The sequence below is a fragment of the Nerophis lumbriciformis genome, linkage group LG12 (assembly GCF_033978685.3).
Source record: "Nerophis lumbriciformis linkage group LG12, RoL_Nlum_v2.1, whole genome shotgun sequence".
NCBI classification, from domain to species: domain Eukaryota; kingdom Metazoa; phylum Chordata; class Actinopteri; order Syngnathiformes; family Syngnathidae; genus Nerophis; species Nerophis lumbriciformis.
In genome coordinates, this window is record NC_084559.2 from 2,035,683 (window position 1) to 2,053,786 (window position 18,104).

Sequence of the window (18,104 nt, forward strand, 5' to 3'; positions counted from 1 at the left end):
GATAAAGTCCAAAAATTGTTACTTCTACGGTGACTGAAGGGATTTTACGGTAATACAATTTTGTTTACCAATTTTCTTAAGAGCCTGGCCTCTAGGAAATGCATTAATTTGTCTTTTAGTTACTGAATGCAAATAAACTAATTATTATGCTATGTCACTCTATCTGATTTTTTTTTTTTATAAATCCAAGTGATTACACTTGAGGGTATAAACCTAAAAAATATTTCCGTTACGTATATTAGCCAGCATGCTCACTCACAATTGTAGGGTACTGCCATCACATGTGCATCTTTTATTTATTGGGTGACTTTATTCATTAAGAAATTAGCATTACACGACAAACATTTAATTCCAGTTAAATGTAATATGTTATTTGTTTTATGGGTGGGGAGACTTGATAGACTTATGCATACTTGCCAACCTTGAGACCTCCAATTTCGGGAGGTGGGGGGTGGGAGGCGTGGTGGGGCGGGGGGCGTGGTTGGGGGCGTGGTTAAGAGATATATATATATATATATATATATATATATATATATATAAGAAATACTTGACTTTCAGTGAATTCTAGCTATATATATTTTTTTTATTACATATATATATATATATATATATATATATATATATATGTAAATAAATAAAAGAAATACTTGAATTTCAGTGTTCATTTATTTACACATATACCGGTACACTCATCTACTCATTGTTGAGTTAAGGGTTGAATTGTCCATCCTTGTTCTATTCTCTGTCACTATTTCAGAACACACACATTATACAAATATACATTATAAAATCAATAAGAAAACGGGAGCTCTAATTTGGGAGTCTGAATTAGGATCAGAAGTTCCTATATAAACATTGCGCACTCACGTCGCCTTTTTGTATTGATTACTGTGCACTGGATTCATTCACAAATACAAACTACAACTCACAAACACTTTAGAGTTAGGCTCCACCATCAGAATGTGTACTTAAACTTATAAAGATCACATGGATATTATTCAGTGAGTTGATTAACCAAAACTAACCTGTTATACAGGAGGAAAAAGCACACAGTACGTTTCAATTGTTCACAGATTGGTCGCTCTCATCAGAATGACAAGACACTTCCGGTCTGCAGGTGATAGCATTCAATTGGGAAGAAACGCCCTACTGCCCCCTACTGACCAATGTGAATACTGATAAATGTGTAATGACAGCTCCAAAAACGAATTCAAACCACAAAATAAAATAAATAAATCAACACAAAAATGTGACACATTATGGGTGGGTCACATATGCATGTACAGTAGATGGCAGTATTGTCCTGTTTAAAAGTGTCACAACATTGCTGTTTATGGCAGACGAACTGCTTTACGGTAGACAAAAATTTGACTGCTGTTGTGTGTTGTTACCGCGCTGGGAGGACGTTAATGAAACTGCCTAACAATAAACACACATAAGAAACCAATAACTCGCCCTCCATCATTAGCTGTTTATATTGTGGGAAAGCGGACGTGTGAACAGGCTGTCAACACGTCACTCAGGTCCGCATGGAGCTGGAGGGGGCGTGGCCTCCAGCTCGGCCTGAATTTCGGGAGATTTTCGGGAGAAAATTTGTCCCGGGAGGTTTTCGGGAGAGCCGCTGAATTTCGGGAGTCTCCCGGAAAATCCGGGAGGGTTGGCAAGTATGCTTATGGGAGGCGCTACAAGACTTTTTCCTCTTAAAACGGAGCTGAAGATGTGGTTGATTTAAACTTCATATGGCACTAAAAGTTGTAGGAATGACTGAAATATTATGCAAATATCACGATACAACTTGAATGAAAAAACTGGCATTAGAGCTTTGACAATTGCTATTACTGCCGTATTACTTTGTGGATTACTTCTCGTTGTATTTTGAGTCATACTGACTATTGTGTGGAAGGTGACATCTGTCACTGACTACTTGTAAGAGGAGCATTTGCACTTATTAAATGGCATGTCTTCATTATGCACATGAATTTGACTTTTGGAATGAGTTTATTTAATTTCTATTATAAAATGTGTCTGTTATCGTAAAAAACCTGCAACGCGTGATTGCATTATCGTCATTATGTTGCGCATGCTTGCCCACGTGCGATTGGGCATGCAATCGTGCCGTGCCATGACCCACCTATTCCAATTATGCCAAATAATAATAAGTGTGTGTCAAACATGAGCCCTTTTCAAAGCACTCTCAAACATCCTGCACTTCAGGTGGGAAGTGGGCCATGCATCGTGTGACTGGCCTAGTGCAGGGGTCGCAACCTTCAGCATACACTGCAAAAAGTCAGTGTTCAAAAAGAAGAAGAAAAAATACAAAAATTAAGGGTATTTTATTTGAACTAAGCAAAATTATCTGCCAATAGAACAAGAAAATTTGGCTTGTCAAGACTTTCCAAAACAAGTAAAATTAAAGCTGCAAGCAGCATTGGTCGGGCCCGCATATTTGGCAGGTGCTAGTCCTAAATGTCCCAATACTTTTGTCCAGTGATAGTCATAAGTGTCCCAATACTTTTGTCTACTTTTAGTCTGAAGTGTCCCAAGACTTTTGTCTAGTGTACCTACCTTGTCTGCATTGTGTGGGCACATTGGTGCTTCCTGCTTTTAAGCAGCCATCTTAAAAAAACAGCAGCGCAGCGGGTCTTTGAAGGGTCATAAAATCAAAACCGGAGCAGTTAGAAAAAAAGCGCTTCTGTCATTGTAATCAAAAGGGATCAATCTCTCTCCTGTGTTAGTTTGAAGGCGAAACGACAAACGCGCTCAGAGGAAATCGTTTTTGAAGGAAGGTGACCGGTTTTTACAAAAAAATTGTTTTGAAGGGGGAATAGCAAACTTCCTGTTGATTTTTGCTGGGGGTTGTCAATTTATGAAATGTAGGTCTAAGTGAGACCTACATAGAGGTTTTTGTTTCATGTCTCTCCGACCTTCCCAGTGGGAGTTACAGGCAGTTATGTCATTTTTTTCTTCCGAGGAGCAGTTTTTTCTGCGTTTTATTCAAAAATTGCGGTAGAGCGCAATTTTTAGATTTGGGGTTAGGTTTTTTCATTAGATCACAATTATAGCCAGTCCTGATGTGTGTGTTCAGTTTGGTGAGTTTTGAAGCATGTTAAGTGGGTGAAAATGCAGCTCAAAGAGGCAAAAGTGACTGTTTTTAGTACTTTTTTGTCTTGAAGGGGGAATTGCCAACTTCCTGTTGATTTTTGCCCGAGGATGTACAATTATGAAAGGTAGGTGTAAATCACACCTACATAAAGGTTTTTGTTTCATGTCTCTCCGACCTTCCTAGTGGGAGTTACAGGCAGTCTAGTTTTTTTCCCCCTAGGGGGCGCTAGAGCGCAATTTTGAGTTTTGGGGTTCGTTTTTTTTTATAAAAAGGCAATTTTCGCAGGTCCTGATGTGTGGGTAAAATATGGTGAGTTTTGAAGCATGTTAAGTGGGTCAAATTAGTGCTCAAAGAGGCGGCCGGTATAATAATAATAATAAAACCTTACAAATTCAATAGGTCCTTATGTCCCATTGCATTAGGACTCCCTTTGGGAGTCCTTATACAATGGGCCATGTGGGCCCTAATTAGCTAACTTTAATGAACCCAAAAATACCTTAAAATAAGTATATTCTCACTAATAACAAGTGCACTTTTCTTGGTAGAAAAAAAAAAGAGACCTTTTTGCTCAATATGTTGAAAAGTATTCTTAAATGAAGTAAATGCTAGTGCCATTATCTTGACATAATGATATGCGCTCGGCATTACATTTCTTGAAACCAGCAAACTTATACTAAAAAGTAATTTATTGTTCTTAATGGAAAGGCAACAAGGCAAGCGCTTGTTACTCTTGGGTTCTACTAGCCGCTCAGGCAAATCATATTGTCTAAAAATGCATTTTTCCATGGATAACATGACATCATCGCGCCAAGTGTGTGCTCTTTCAGTCAATTAGTGCGCATATATACAGCCCGGCCCCCGGCCAAAACATTTTTAATTGTAATTTTGAAGAATTTATCTGAATGTGCATGAACTATTTCTGTTCAAAATTGTTAGAAATGTCAAATGTTTAAATATTAACTGTCAGTTTACTGTACTGTGCCAACTGTACTACTATATGAGTACCTATTTTCTATTGTTTCATTGAAAATAAAACAGCAAAGTCCATTTGGCTGTCATCTGTTTTAATTATGAGACACAATTGTGTCAAAGTCATGATTTTTTTTTCATGCTTGAAATAAGAAATGATTACTTTAAAAAAGTAGTTTTATACTTGTGAGTGTTGATGACACAGCTTTGCAACACTTGATATTCTAGTTTCAAGCATGTTTTACTCAATATAGGTCATCAAATCTCAGCAACAAGCTGTAATATCTTACTGAGATCATTTAGGACCAAAACACTTAAAACAAGTAAAACACTCTAACATAAAATCTGCTTAGTGAGAAGAATTATCTTATCAGACAGAAAATAAGCAAATATCACCCTTATTTGAGATATTTAATCTTACTTAGATGTCAGTTTTTGCAGTGTACAAAAGCCATTTCTCCCCAAATAAAACCCACGTAGAGCCGCAAACTCTGTTCGATTCCCAAAATGACGATAACGCCACTTATAGTTCCGTTACACTTGCGCTATAGAATTGATGAAATCAAACACTTGACATAAAACGACTCACATTTTATTTCTGGGTATAACGAAGCAAATCACCAAATTATTTTGACCAGTAGAAAAAAATACACTGTTCCTTCCCTTATTAATGAATTAAAACTGCGGCATATTTAATTTGACTAAAAAAGGGAAAACAACAACCTCGTCATCAATGAAATTAAAAAATGTTAGTCAAAGTTAAAGTACCAATGATTGTCACACACACACTAGGTGTGGTGAAATCTGTCCTCTGCATTTGACCCATCCCCTTGTTCACCCCCTGGGAGGTGAGGGGAGCAGTGAGCAGCAGCGGTGCCGTGCCCGGGAATCATTTTTGGTGATTTAACCCCCAATTCCAACACTTGATGCTGAGTGCCAAGCAGGGAGGTAATGGGTCCCATTTTTATAGTCTTTGGTATGACTCGGCCGGGGTTTGAACTCACAACCTACCCATCTCAGGGCTGACACTCTAACCACTAGGCCACTGAGTCTCAAATGTTTCTCTTTTTTGATCCGTTTAGCTTGACCGCTAAAAACAATACTAATGCTTGGCAGCAAGAGATGACCCATGGGGGCTGTGAAATACGTTTAAATCGAATATATTAAAATATGTTTTATTTTCATATGACAAGATCCCAGAAATCTCCAAAATAACAAATGCACTGCAAAAACTGAAATCTAAGTAAGATTAAATATCTCAAAAAAGGGTGATATTTGCTTATTTTCTGTCTAATAAGATAATTCTTCTCATTAAGCAGATTTTATGTTGGAGTGTTTTACTTGTTTTAAGTGTTTTGGTCCTAAATGATCTCAGTAAGATATTACAGCTTGTTGCTGAGATTTGATGACCTATATTGAGTAAAACATGCTTGAAACTAGAATATCAAGTGTTGCAAAGCTGTGTCATCAACACTCACAAGTATAAAACTACTTTTTTAAAGTCATCATTTCTTATTTCAAGCATGAAAAAAGAAATCATGACTTTGACACAATTGTGTCTCATAATTAAAACAGATGACAGCCAAATGGACTTTGCTGTTTTATTTTCAATGAAACAATAGAAAATAGGTACTCATATAGTAGTACAGTTGGCACAGTACAGTAAACTGACAGTTAATATTTAAACTTTTAACATGTGACATTTCTAACAATTTTGAACAGAAATAGTTCATGCACATTCAGATAATTTCCTCAAAATGACAATTCAAAAAATTTTGGCCGGGGGCCGGGCCGTATATATGCGCACTAATTGACTGAAAGAGCACGCACTTGGCGTGATGATGTCATGTTATCCATGGAAAAATGCATTTTTAGACAATATGATTTGCCTGAGCGGCTAGGAGACCCCGAGAGTAACAAGCGGTTGCCTTGTTGCCTTTCCATTAAGAACAATAAATTAGTTTTTAGTATAAGATTGTTGGTTTCAAAAAATGTAATGCCGAGCGCATATCATTATGTCAAGATAAAGGCACTAGAATTTACTAAATTTAAGAATATTTTTCAACATATTGAGCAAAAAGGTCTCTTTTTTTCTTCTACCAAGAAAAGTGCACTTGTTATTAGTGAGAATATACTTATTTTAAGGTATTTTTGGGTTCATTGAGGTTAGCTAATTAGGGCCCGCATGGCCCATTGCATAAGGACTCCCAAAGGGAGTCCTTATGCAATGGGACATAAGGACCTATTGTATTTGTAAGATTTTATTATTCTTTATTCTTCCGCCGCCACAACAAACTGTAATTTGACCCACTTAACATGCTTCAAAACTCACCATATTTGACCCACACATCAGGACCTGCGAAAATTGCCTTTTTAAAAAAAAAACCAAACCACAAAACTCAAAATTGCGCTCTAGCGCCCCCTAGGGAAAAAAAACTAGACTGCTTGTAACTCCCACTAGGAAGGTCGGAGAGACATGAAACAAAAACCTCTATGTAGGTCTGACTCAGACCTAGATTTTATAATAGTACATTCTCGGGCTAAAATCAACAGGAAGTTGGCAATTCCCCCTTCAAGACAAAAAAGTACTAAAAACAGTCACTTTTGCCTCTTTGAGCTGTAATTTGACCCCCTTAACATGCTTCAAAACTCACCAAACTGAACGCACACATCAGGACTGGCAAAAATTGCGATCTAATAAAAAAAACCTAACCCCAAATCTCAAAATTGCGCTCTACCGCAATTTTTGAATAAAACGCAGAAAAAACTGCTCCTCGGAAGAAAAAAAATGACAAAACTGCCTGTAACTCCCACTGGGAAGGTCGGAGAGACATGAAACAAAAACCTCTATGTAGGTCTCACTTAGAACTACATTTCATAAATTGACAACCCCCAGCAAAAATCAACAGGAAGTTTGCTATTCCCCCTTCAAAACAAAATCTTTGTAAAAACCAGTCACCTTTCTTCATTCATTATCTCCTCTGAGCGCGTTTGTTGTTTCAGCTTCAAACTAACACAGGAGAGAGATTGAACCCTTCTGATTAAAAGTTGGCGAAAGAGTTTTGATACCTGCTCCGGTTTTGATTTTATGACCCTTCAAAGAACCGCTGCGCTGATGCTGTTGCGCTGCAGTTTTTTTAAGATGGCTGCTTAAAAGCAGGATGCACCAGCGTGCCCACACAATGCAGACTAGGTAGGTACACTAGACAAAAGTCTTGGGACTCTTCGGACTACAAGTAGACAAAAGTATTGGGACACTTAGGACTAGCACCTGCCAAATACGCGGGCCCGACCAACGCTGCTTGCAGCTTTAATTTTACTTGTTTTGGAAAGTCTTGTTTGAACACTGACTTTTTGCCGTGTGCTCAAGTAAACTAACTAAATAAAATTAAATGTAATAAATTAAGTAGCCATTATTTGTTGACATTTTGTTTCAAAGCCAAAGGGAGCCACGGTGGAGGCATGAAAGAGCCCTGGCCTACTGTGAGAACAGCCGTAGTTTACCCGCTGCCAGTCTAGCTTTAAGGCTTCTTGTGTTTGTTTTGCAGAAAAGTGAAGTATCTGAACATGAAAGGGACCCTGGTAGATGAACACACTGTCAAAGGACTCACAAAAGCAGGGAAGGAGGTTGGTAGTTAGCACTCAGGAATACATTGATTTCCATATTAAGTTGAATGACATTTAAACATTATAAAAAGTATCATTGAATAAAATAGAATAGAATGGTTTATCGTCATCAAACATGAGAGCATGACGAAAATACTGTGTGTGAAGAAACTTTTTGCCCTAAATGGTTAGAGTGAAAACACTTTGGAGACCACTTGCCTTCTTCATCTGACATTTCCTTGTTTTTCCAAGGATATGAACAATGACTGCTACTTCACATCCTTCTCTCTTTTCATGCAGATGACCCTGACTGCCAAGAACATTGTGATTGCTACAGGTGGACGACCCAAACTCCCGACTAATGTTAGTGTCATTGTTTGTATCAGTCACTCACAGGATGTCTTTGTTTGTCGGCGCCAAGCTCGGTTGTCTTATACAAACAAGGTCAAACCAGTGAAATAGTACATTTTCAGCTGGGAATCTAACTTGCCTTCCGGCTCAGCTCCTTCTTCACCACAACGGATCGATACAGCGTCCGCATTACTGAAGACGCCGCACCGATCCGCTTGTCGATCTCACGATCCACTCTTCCCCCACTCGTGAACAAGACTCCGAGGTACTTGAACTCCTCCACTTGGGGAAAGATCTCCTCCCCAACCCGAAGATGGCACTCCACCCTTTTCCGGGCGAGAACCACGGACTCGGACTTGGAGGTGCTGATTCTCATCCCAGTCGCTTCACACTCGGCTGCGAACCGATCCAGCGAGAGCTGAAGATCCTGGCCAGATGAAGCCATCAGGACTACATCATCTGCAAAAAGCAGAGACCTAATCCTGCAGCCACCAAACCAGATCCCCTCAACGCCTTGACTGCGCCTAGAAATTCTGTCCATTTTTTTTTATTTTTTTTTTTAACATGCCTCAAAACAACAGCTACAAAAACAATGAAGGCACACAGCTTCAGTCCAGAGTATACTAGAGTAATAAAGTAAACAATAACATAGTCCTCATTTAGTAGACTGCCTGGCATACTGTATAACAGGAAATTATAAACTGGGCTCAATCTGCCCTGCTCTAACGTATTTGTATGAGTAACAAAAATGTGCTGCAAGCGAGTGGTGAGTGCTTGAAGTGGCCTAGCAGTCAGCCAGAGCTTCTGAAATGCTGCTTTCGGTGTTTGCTTTTCATCCATCTTCCGCTTGTATTCATCGTGTATCTCCTTATGATTCTTGAAGAGGTGGGAGATCAAATTGCTCGTATCAAAGGAAGACGTCTCGGTTCCTCCTCGCATAACCAACTTTTTGCAGTCATTGCCAGTTTTTTATCCGTCAGACACACTTTAAAATAATCCCAAACCATAGACATGGTGTCGTTAGTTAGTCACCGGGCGAGCTCGATTGTTAGCCACGGCTACAGCACCGGCAACAACACACTCTTGTTGTTGTTATGCTGCGCTCGCGGCGGTTTCATGAGGTGATGAAGCGTCGCCAGTAAACCTCTCAGGCTGCAGTCGTCAACTCCTGTGTTGTGTGTGTGGGAGAGGGGAGGGGCTGCTGACTGGAAGACGCAACTGCTCTGTACTGCTCTCTACCGCTCCGTACAGCTGCGTTTTAAAAAGTCATTAATTTTACTTTTTGAAACCAATGGGGAGTCTGTGTTGATGAGATCCGCCCGGAGTTCCTTAAGGCTCTGGATGCTGTGGGGCTGTCTTGGTTGACAAGACTCTGCAGCATCGCGTGGACATCGGGGGCAGTACCTCTGGATTGGCAGACCGGGGTGGTGGTTCCTCTCTTTAAGAAGGGGAACCGGAGGGTGTGCTCTAACTATCGTGGGATCACACTCCTCAGCCTTCCCGGTAAGGTCTATTCAGGTGTACTGGAGAGGAGGCTACGCCGGATAGTCGAACCTCGGATTCAGGAGGAACAGTGTGGTTTTCGTCCTGGTCGTGGAACTGTGGACCAGCTCTATACTCTCGGCAGGGTCCTTGAGGGTGCATGGGAGTTTGCCCAACCAGTCTACATGTGTTTTGTGGACTTGGAGAAGGCATTCGACCGTGTCCCTCGGGAAGTCCTGTGGGGAGTGCTCAGAGAGTATGGGGTATCGGACTGTCTGATTGTGGCAGTCCGCTCCCTGTATGATCAGTGCCAGAGCTTGGTCCGCATTGCCGGTAGTAAGTCGGACACGTTTCCAGTGAGGGTTGGACTACGCCAAGGCTGCCCTTTGTCACCGATTCTGTTCATAACTTTTATGGACATAATTTCTAGGCGCAGTCAAGGCGTTGAGGGGATCTGGTTTGGTGGCTGCAGGATTAGGTCTCTGCTTTTTGCAGATGATGTGGTCCTGATGGCTTCATCTGGCCAGGATCTTCAGCTCTCACTGGATCGGTTCGCAGCCGAGTGTGAAGCGACTGGGATGAGAATCAGCACCTCCAAGTCCGAGTCCATGGTTCTCGCCCGGAAAAGGGTGGAGTGCCATCTCCGGGTTGGGGAGGAGATCTTGCCCCAAGTGGAGGAGTTCAAGTACCTCGGAGTCTTGTTCACGAGTGAGGGAAGAGTGGATCGTGAGATCGACAGGCGGATCGGTGCGGCGTCTTCAGTAATGCGGACGCTGTATCGATCCGTTGTGGTGAAGAAGGAGCTGAGCCGGAAAGCAAAGCTCTCAATTTACCGGTCGATCTACGTTCCCATCCTCACCTATGGTCATGAGCTTTGGGTTATGACCGAAAGGACAAGATCACGGGTACAAGCGGCCGAAATGAGTTTCCTCCGCCGGGTGGCGGGGCTCTCCCTTAGAGATAGGGTGAGAAGCTCTGCCATCCGGGGGGAGCTCAAAGTAAAGCCGCTGCTCCTCCACATCGAGAGGAGCCAGATGAGGTGGTTCGGGCATCTGGTCAGGATGCCACCCGAACGCCTCCCTAGGGAGGTGTTTAGGGCACGTCCGACCGGTAGGAGGCCGCGGGGAAGACCCAGGACACGTTGGGAAGACTATGTCTCCCGGCTGGCCTGGGAACGCCTCGGGGTCCCACAGGAAGAGCTGGACGAAGTGGCTGGGGAGAGGGAAGTCTGGGCTTCCCTGCTTAGGCTGCTGCCCCCGCGACCCGACCTCGGATAAGCGGAAGAAGATGGATGGACGGATGGATGGATTAATTTAACTTTTTGAAACCAATACCGATAATTTCCGATATTACATTTTAAAGCATTTATCGGCCGATATTATCGGACATCTCTATTTAGAAACTTTCTATAAAGTACATGCACAGGAGCAAACGATTTCCTGTTTAACTGATTCGGGTGATTCCGTTCACGTCTGTAACTTTGTGTTCTAGATCCCCGGAGCCATGGAACATGGCATCACCAGCGATGACATATTCTGGCTGAAAGAATCACCTGGAAAAACGTAAGCATGGCCCGCATACATCTTTAAAGACAGCATAAATGTAATAGGGATGAAGAGATATCGTTCAGCTTTTCATTGGAAACAACATGTAGTTTGGAAGACGTGTGCTACCGATGACGTCACCTCAGTTGTTGACATGCCACATCCCGCTGTCATGCATCAGTGACAGTTCACTTTTTTCTTCCCTTCCTGTAAGCCTGTCCTCACCTCCATGATTCTGATTAGTCACATGCTTCCTGTCTTACTCGGAAACAAGGCCTTTAATCCAACCATTTAGCGCCTGTCATCGCCTGGTTAATTGGTCTATCTGAGACAATTCCTCTTGGCACAGCACACGGACAGGGACTTGTTGTGGTGTACCTGGATCCTGTTTACATCATGGTGACAAATACTGTGTGGGTTGATGTTTGGACCACCAGTATTTTTGTATTTTTGCAAAGTTTCGTTGTTGACTCTTCTTACTGATCATTTATTTTGGTTTGTTTCGTTGTAGGAGTGGTAGGTTAGCAGAGGTGGGTAGAGTAGCCAGAAATTTTGTACTCAAGTAAGAGTACTGTTACTTTAGAGATGTATTACTCAAGTAAAAGTAAGGAGTAGTCACCCAAATATTTACTTGAGTAAAAGTAAAAAGTATGTTGTGAAAAAACTACTCAAGTACTGAGTAACTGATGAGTAACATACACACACACAGTATATAATTTATATTTATTTATTTTGCCGTTTTTGTTTACATGTTAAAGGTGTTTTAATGAATATACATGCATGTTTAACACATGGATTCCTTTCTTTCATGAAAACAAGAATATAAGTTGGTGTATCACCTGATTCTGATGACTTTCATTGATTGTAATCAGACAGTAGTGATGATAACATCCACTTTTTCAAATGGAGGAGAAAAAAAGTTCCTCCTTTCTGTCTAATACCACATGAAAGTGGTTGGTTTTTGGCTTCTTATTTGTCCAGCTTCCTTTTTATACACTTTACAAGAAATACATTGGCGGCAAACTCCGTAGCTTGCTAGCTTGCTAGATTGTTTGCGCTGGCTTTCGGAGACTCTTATTTTGAAAGCGCAGGTGCGATGGAGCGGCACTTTTATTGTGAAGACAGGAACTGTGCAGTCAGTCTTTAGGCTTTTGACGGGATGTACGGTTGAAATAAAAAAGGGTCTTTTTTCCTTCACACTTTTGATTGATTGATTGGAACTTTTATTAGTAGATTGCACAGTACGGTACATATTCCGTACAATTGACCACTAAATGGTAACACCCGAATACGTTTTTCAACTTGTTTAAGTCAGGTCATGTGACCCCTGGCTCTGTTTGATTGGTCCAACGTCACCAGTGACTGCATCTGATTGGTGGAACGGAGTGAACATCACCAGTGACTGTATTTGGTGAAACGCAGGCACTATGAAAGTCTGTCTGACAAACCAAAACAAACAAAGCGTGCATTAACAGATCGATAAAAATTAGTAGCGAGTAGCGAGCTGAATGTAGATAAAATTAGCGGAGTAAAAGTAGCGTTTCTTCTCTATAAATATACTCAAGTAAAAGTAAAAGTATGTTGCATTAAAACTACTCTTAGAAGTACAATTTATCCCAAAGGTTACTCAAGTAGATGTAACGGAGTAAATGTAGCGCGTTACTACCCACCTCTGTAGGTTAGGGCATTGTTTTTCAAACTTTTCTGAGCCGAGGCACATTTTTTGCGTAGAAAAAATCTGGAGGCACACCACCAGCAGAAAACATTTTTAAAGGGGAACATTATCACCAGACCTATGTAAGCGTCAATATATACCTTGATGTTGCAGAAAAAAGACCATATCTTTTTTTAACCGATTTCCGAACTCTAAATGGGTGAATTTTGGCGAATTAAACGCCTTTCTATTATTCGCTCTCGGAGGTCAGTTGGAAGTGAAGTGAATTATATTTATATAGCGCTTTTCTCTAGTGACTCAAAGCGCTTTACATAGTGAAACCCAATACCTAAGTTATATTTAAACCAGTGTGGGTGGCACTGGGAGCAGGTGGGTAAAGTTTCTTGCCCAAAAACACAACGGCAGTGACTGAGATGGCGGGAGCGGGGATCGAACCTGGAACCCTCAAGTTGCTGGCACGGCCGCTCTACCGAGCTATACCGATACTTTTGGATTCTTTAGTCACTGTCACGGTTTGGTTGCGGCTTACTGCGCGGTTCGTTCTCCCAGGATGCAAAATGACGACTCCGGACAGGACATGCAGGTAGGAACATACTTTATTCTTTGAACAATCAAAGAAGCACCAAAAACAGAAAACAAGTCGAAAGAAACGCGTGCCAATCGCACTCGAAGCTAAGACTTAGCATAGGCTAGGGAACAAACAAATCTTACGTGACATTAGCGTGAAGCAAACAAAGAAGCCAGGACGAGTGACCAGCAAAGGCAGGCTTAAAGGGAAACATTATAACCAGACCTATGTAAGTGTCAATATATACCTTGATGTTGCAGAAAAAAGACCATATATTTTTTTAACCAATTTCCGAACTCTAAATGGGTGAATTTTGGCGAATTAAACGCCTTTCTATTATTCGCTCTCGGAGCGATGACGTCACAACGTGACGTCACATCGGGAAGCAATCTGCCATTTTCTCAAACACCGAGTCAAATCAGCTCTGTTATTTTCCGTTTTTTTCGACTGTTTTCCGTACGTTGGAGACATCATGCCTCGTCGGTGTGTTGTCGGAGGGTGTAACAACACGAACAGGGACGGATTCAAGTTGCACCAGTGGCCCAAAGATGCGAAAGTGGCAAGAAATTGGACGTTTGTTCCGCACACTTTACCGACGAAAGCTATGCTACGACAGAGATGGCAAGAATGTGTGGATATCCTGCGACACTCAAAGCAGATGCATTTCCAACGATAAAGTCAAAGAAATCTGCCGCCAGACCCCCATTGAATCTGCCGGAGTGTGTGAGCAATTCAGGGACAAAGAACCTTGGTAGCACGGCAAGCGATGGCGGCAGTTTGTTCCCGCAGACGAGCGAGCTAAACCCCCTATCGACACTAGCTTCCCTGGCCTGCTGACATCAACTCCAAAACTGGACAGATCAGCTTTCAGGAAAAGAGAGCGGATGAGGGTATGTCTACAGAATATATTAATTGATGAAAATTGGGCTGTCTGCACTCTCAAAGTGCATGTTGTTGCCAAATGTATTTCATATGCTGTAAACCTAGTTCATAGTTGTTAGTTTCCTTTAATGCCAAACAAACACATACCAATCGTTGGTTAGAAGGCGATCGCCGAATTCGTCCTCGCTTTCTCCCGTGTCGCTGGCTGTCGTGTCGTTTTCGTCGGTTTCGCTTGCATACGGTTCAAACCGATATGGCTCAATAGCTTCAGTTTCTTCTTCAATTTGGTTTTCGCTACCTGCCTCCACACTACAACCATCCGTTTCAATACATGCGTAATCTGTTGAATCGCTTAAGCCGCTGAAATCCGAGTCTGAATCCGAGCTAATGTCGCTATAGCTTGCTGTTCTATGCGCCATGTTTGTTTGTGTTGGCTTCACTATGTGACGTCACAGGAAAATGGACGGGTGTATATAACGATGGTTAAAATCAGGCACTTTGAAGCTTTTTTTAGGGATATTGCGTGATGGGTAAAATTTTGAAAAAAACTTTGAAAAATAAAATAAGCCACTGGGAACTGATTTTTAATGGTTTTAACCCTTCTGAAATTGTGATAATGTTCCCCTTTAAAAATTTAACTCCTTAGCGATATTGACAGTAAAAAGTCATCGTCACAAGTGTTGGGTATGACTTTAAACCAGACCTGGGCAAATTAAGGCCCGGGGGGGGGCCACATGCGGCCAGTTGAGCTTTTCAATCAGGCCCGCCGGACATTCCCAAATACTTTTTTTAGATCTTTAAGATGGAAACTGTAGCTGCCATTATGATGTGTAGGGATGTTTTCTAATGACCGAAAGTCTTCAACTATACTAAGTGTTTCAATGGTTGGAATCTGCGTTTATGGATGATATACCAGTTACCGTATTTTTCGGAGTATAAGTCGCTCCTGAGTATAAGTCGCACCGGCCGAAAATGCATAATAAAGAAGGAAAAAAACATGTATAAGTCGCACTGGAGTATAAGTCGCATTTTTTGGGGGAAATGTATTTGATAAAAGCCAACACCAAGAATAGACATTTGAAAAGCAATTTAAAATAAATAAAGAATAGTGAACAACAGGCTGAATAAGTGTACGTTATATGAGGCATAAATAACCAACTGGTATGTTAACGTGACATATTATGGTAAGAGTCATTCAAATAACTATAACACAGGGGTGCTCACACTTTTTCTGCAGGCGAGCTACTTTTCAATTGATCAAGTCGTGGGGATCTACCTCATTCATATATATAATTTATATTTACTTATTTATGAAATATATGTTTTTGTTAACAAGTTAAAGGTGTTTAATGATAATGCAAGCATGTTTAACACATATAGTTAATATTGTTAATACATTAAAGGTGTTTAATGATAATACAAGTATGTTTAATACATATAGTTAATATTGTTAACAAGTAAAAGGTGTTTAAAGATAATGAAAGCATGTTTAACTCATATAGTTAATATTATTAAAAAATTAAAGGTGTTTAATGATAATACAAGCATGTTTAATACATATAGTTAATGTTGTTAACAAGTTAAAGGTGTTTAATGATAATACAAGCATGTTTAACACATAGTTAATATTGTTAAACAATTAAAGGTGTTTAAAGATAATACAAGCATGTTTAACACATATAGTTAATATTGTTAATAAGTTAAAGGTGTTTAAAGATAATACAAGCATGTTTAACACATATAGTTAATATTGTTAACAAGTAAAAGGTGTTTAATGATAATACAAGCATGTTTAACACATATAGATTCCTTTCTTTCATGAAGACAAGAATATAAGTTGGTGTATTACCTGATTCTGATGACTTGCATTGATTGGAATCAGACAGTGGTGCTGATAATGTCCGCATTTTCGAATGGATGAGAAAAAAGTCCTCCTTTCTGTCCAATACCACATGAAAGTGGTTGCTTTTTGGCATCTTATTTGTCCAGCTTCCGTACTCCTTTGTATACACTTTACAAGAAATACATTGTCGGCAAACTCCGTAGCTTGCTAGCTTGTGCACGCCAGCTTTCTGAGACTCTTGTTTTGTTAGCGCAACTGTGCAACTGTGCAGTCGGTTTTTGGAGTTTTGACGACAGGTACGGCGCCAGAGTCTGTTGAAATAAAGTGTTTCTCGCCTTCCAGTCGGTAATTTTAATGAGCTGGCAGCAGCCAGCGTCATCTCAGAAGACCCTCGGGTGCCGTGAATGTCAATCAAGTGACGGAAGTGACGTCATGGTGAAGATTTATGATCGCTCATTTTTAGGACTATTTTTTTAATGCCTGGCTGGTGATCGACTGACACACCCTCCGAGATCGACCGGTAGCTCGCGATCGACGTAATGAGCACCCCTGCTATAACATATAGAACATGCTATACGTTTACCAAACAATCTGTCACTCCTAATCGCTAAATCCCATGAAATCTTATACGTCTAGTCTCTTACGTGAATGAGATAAATAATATTATTTGATATTTTACGGTAATGTGTTAATAATTTCACACATAAGTCGCTCCTGAGTATAAGTCGCACCCCCGGCCAAACTATGAAAAAAACTGCGACTTATAGTCCGAAAAATACGGAACATAACATTTGGAAAAAGTTAAGCGCTGTGAATACTCTCCGGATGCACTGTACATCGATTAATTAGGAACATTTTCTGTAATTAATTCATAAATACAACGATGTAGTTTGATATTCACAGTATTTTGAATTTAATTACAAATAATGATATAGCAGGTTAAAACAACTCCAGTTGGTCAAAGTGCCGTACAGAAATAAAATAAAATCAAAATGTGCAAATACCGTGACAGGAAATATTTAAAAAAAAAAATTGTTGTGACAGTATGATAAATTAAACACTAAAATGACTGTAATAGCTCAAAAGAGAAATATAATTTGTGGGAATAAAATCAGCTAAAATATTCCGCCAAACTTTTCTTCGACGCCAGGGAGAAGTGGTGGGATATATATGTATGAGGGTGTACAATATGCTCTATATTTAAATCAAGGTTCAAGGTTCAACTTTATTGTCCCCGCGGGGAAATTTGTCTTGGGCACAGTGCATCATTGCTTTCTTAACATACCCAAAAACAACAGAACAAAAACACAAGCACAGACACAACCACAACCATACAACTAACATTTAAACATCAGAACATGGAGCTTGATAGACATAGGTGGCACTTTGATGTAGGCATAAAATCTACAGTATGGAGATAAAGATAAAGTACCAATGTGCATTGCACTAGAGCTCATGGATAAAGTGCTGTGTGCTAAAGTGCTTAGTTCTAAAGTGCTATGTGCTAAAGTGCTATGTGCTAAAAAAGTGCTAACCTATGTATTAAAATTATATTGCACATTGTTGGTCAGCTTAATGGAGGCTGGGACAAATGATAATTTAAGGCGGTTAGATTTGCATAGTGGGACCCGGAGTCTTCTCCCTGATGGCAGGGTTCCATATTCAGGGAAGAGTGGGTGTTGTGAGTTGGAAATAATTTTCTTAGCTTTTTTCCTAACTGCCTGCTCATAGATGCTCTATATAGGCTCATATTCTTTCCTCCCTACGATTTTCATTGCCGTTTTATGCATGCCGGCCAGTTTGCTTTTTAGCTTAACGGTTAGGTTGCCAAACCATGAGGTGATCCCGTATCTAATGATGCTCTCTACAATGGCACGGTAGAAAATCATCATGATGTGGCTGCTTACGCCGTACAATCTTAATCTTCGCAAAAAATATAGCCTCTGTTGCAGTCTATTGCACAGTTTGTCAATATGTGTCTTCCAGCAGAGAAGATTATCAATATGAACCCCTAAATATTTATATGAGGATACCTGGGTGGAATGTGGAATGATCAGTCTGGACAGATGTTTTCACGCTTC

At 40.5% G+C, this 18,104-nt stretch overlaps 1 protein-coding gene across 1 annotated transcript in view; it reads left to right on the top strand.

Moving 5' to 3' along the window:
* The window catches only part of LOC140679238 (thioredoxin reductase 2, mitochondrial-like), a 132,468-nt gene that overhangs the window by 15,943 nt on the left and 98,421 nt on the right, over positions 1–18,104 (top strand). The window contains exons 6-8 of the mRNA XM_072914238.1: positions 7,621–7,699; positions 7,979–8,041; positions 11,003–11,073. Coding sequence (XP_072770339.1) covers positions 7,621–7,699; positions 7,979–8,041; positions 11,003–11,073 — 213 coding nt within the window. The remainder of the gene's footprint in view (positions 1–7,620; positions 7,700–7,978; positions 8,042–11,002; positions 11,074–18,104) is intronic.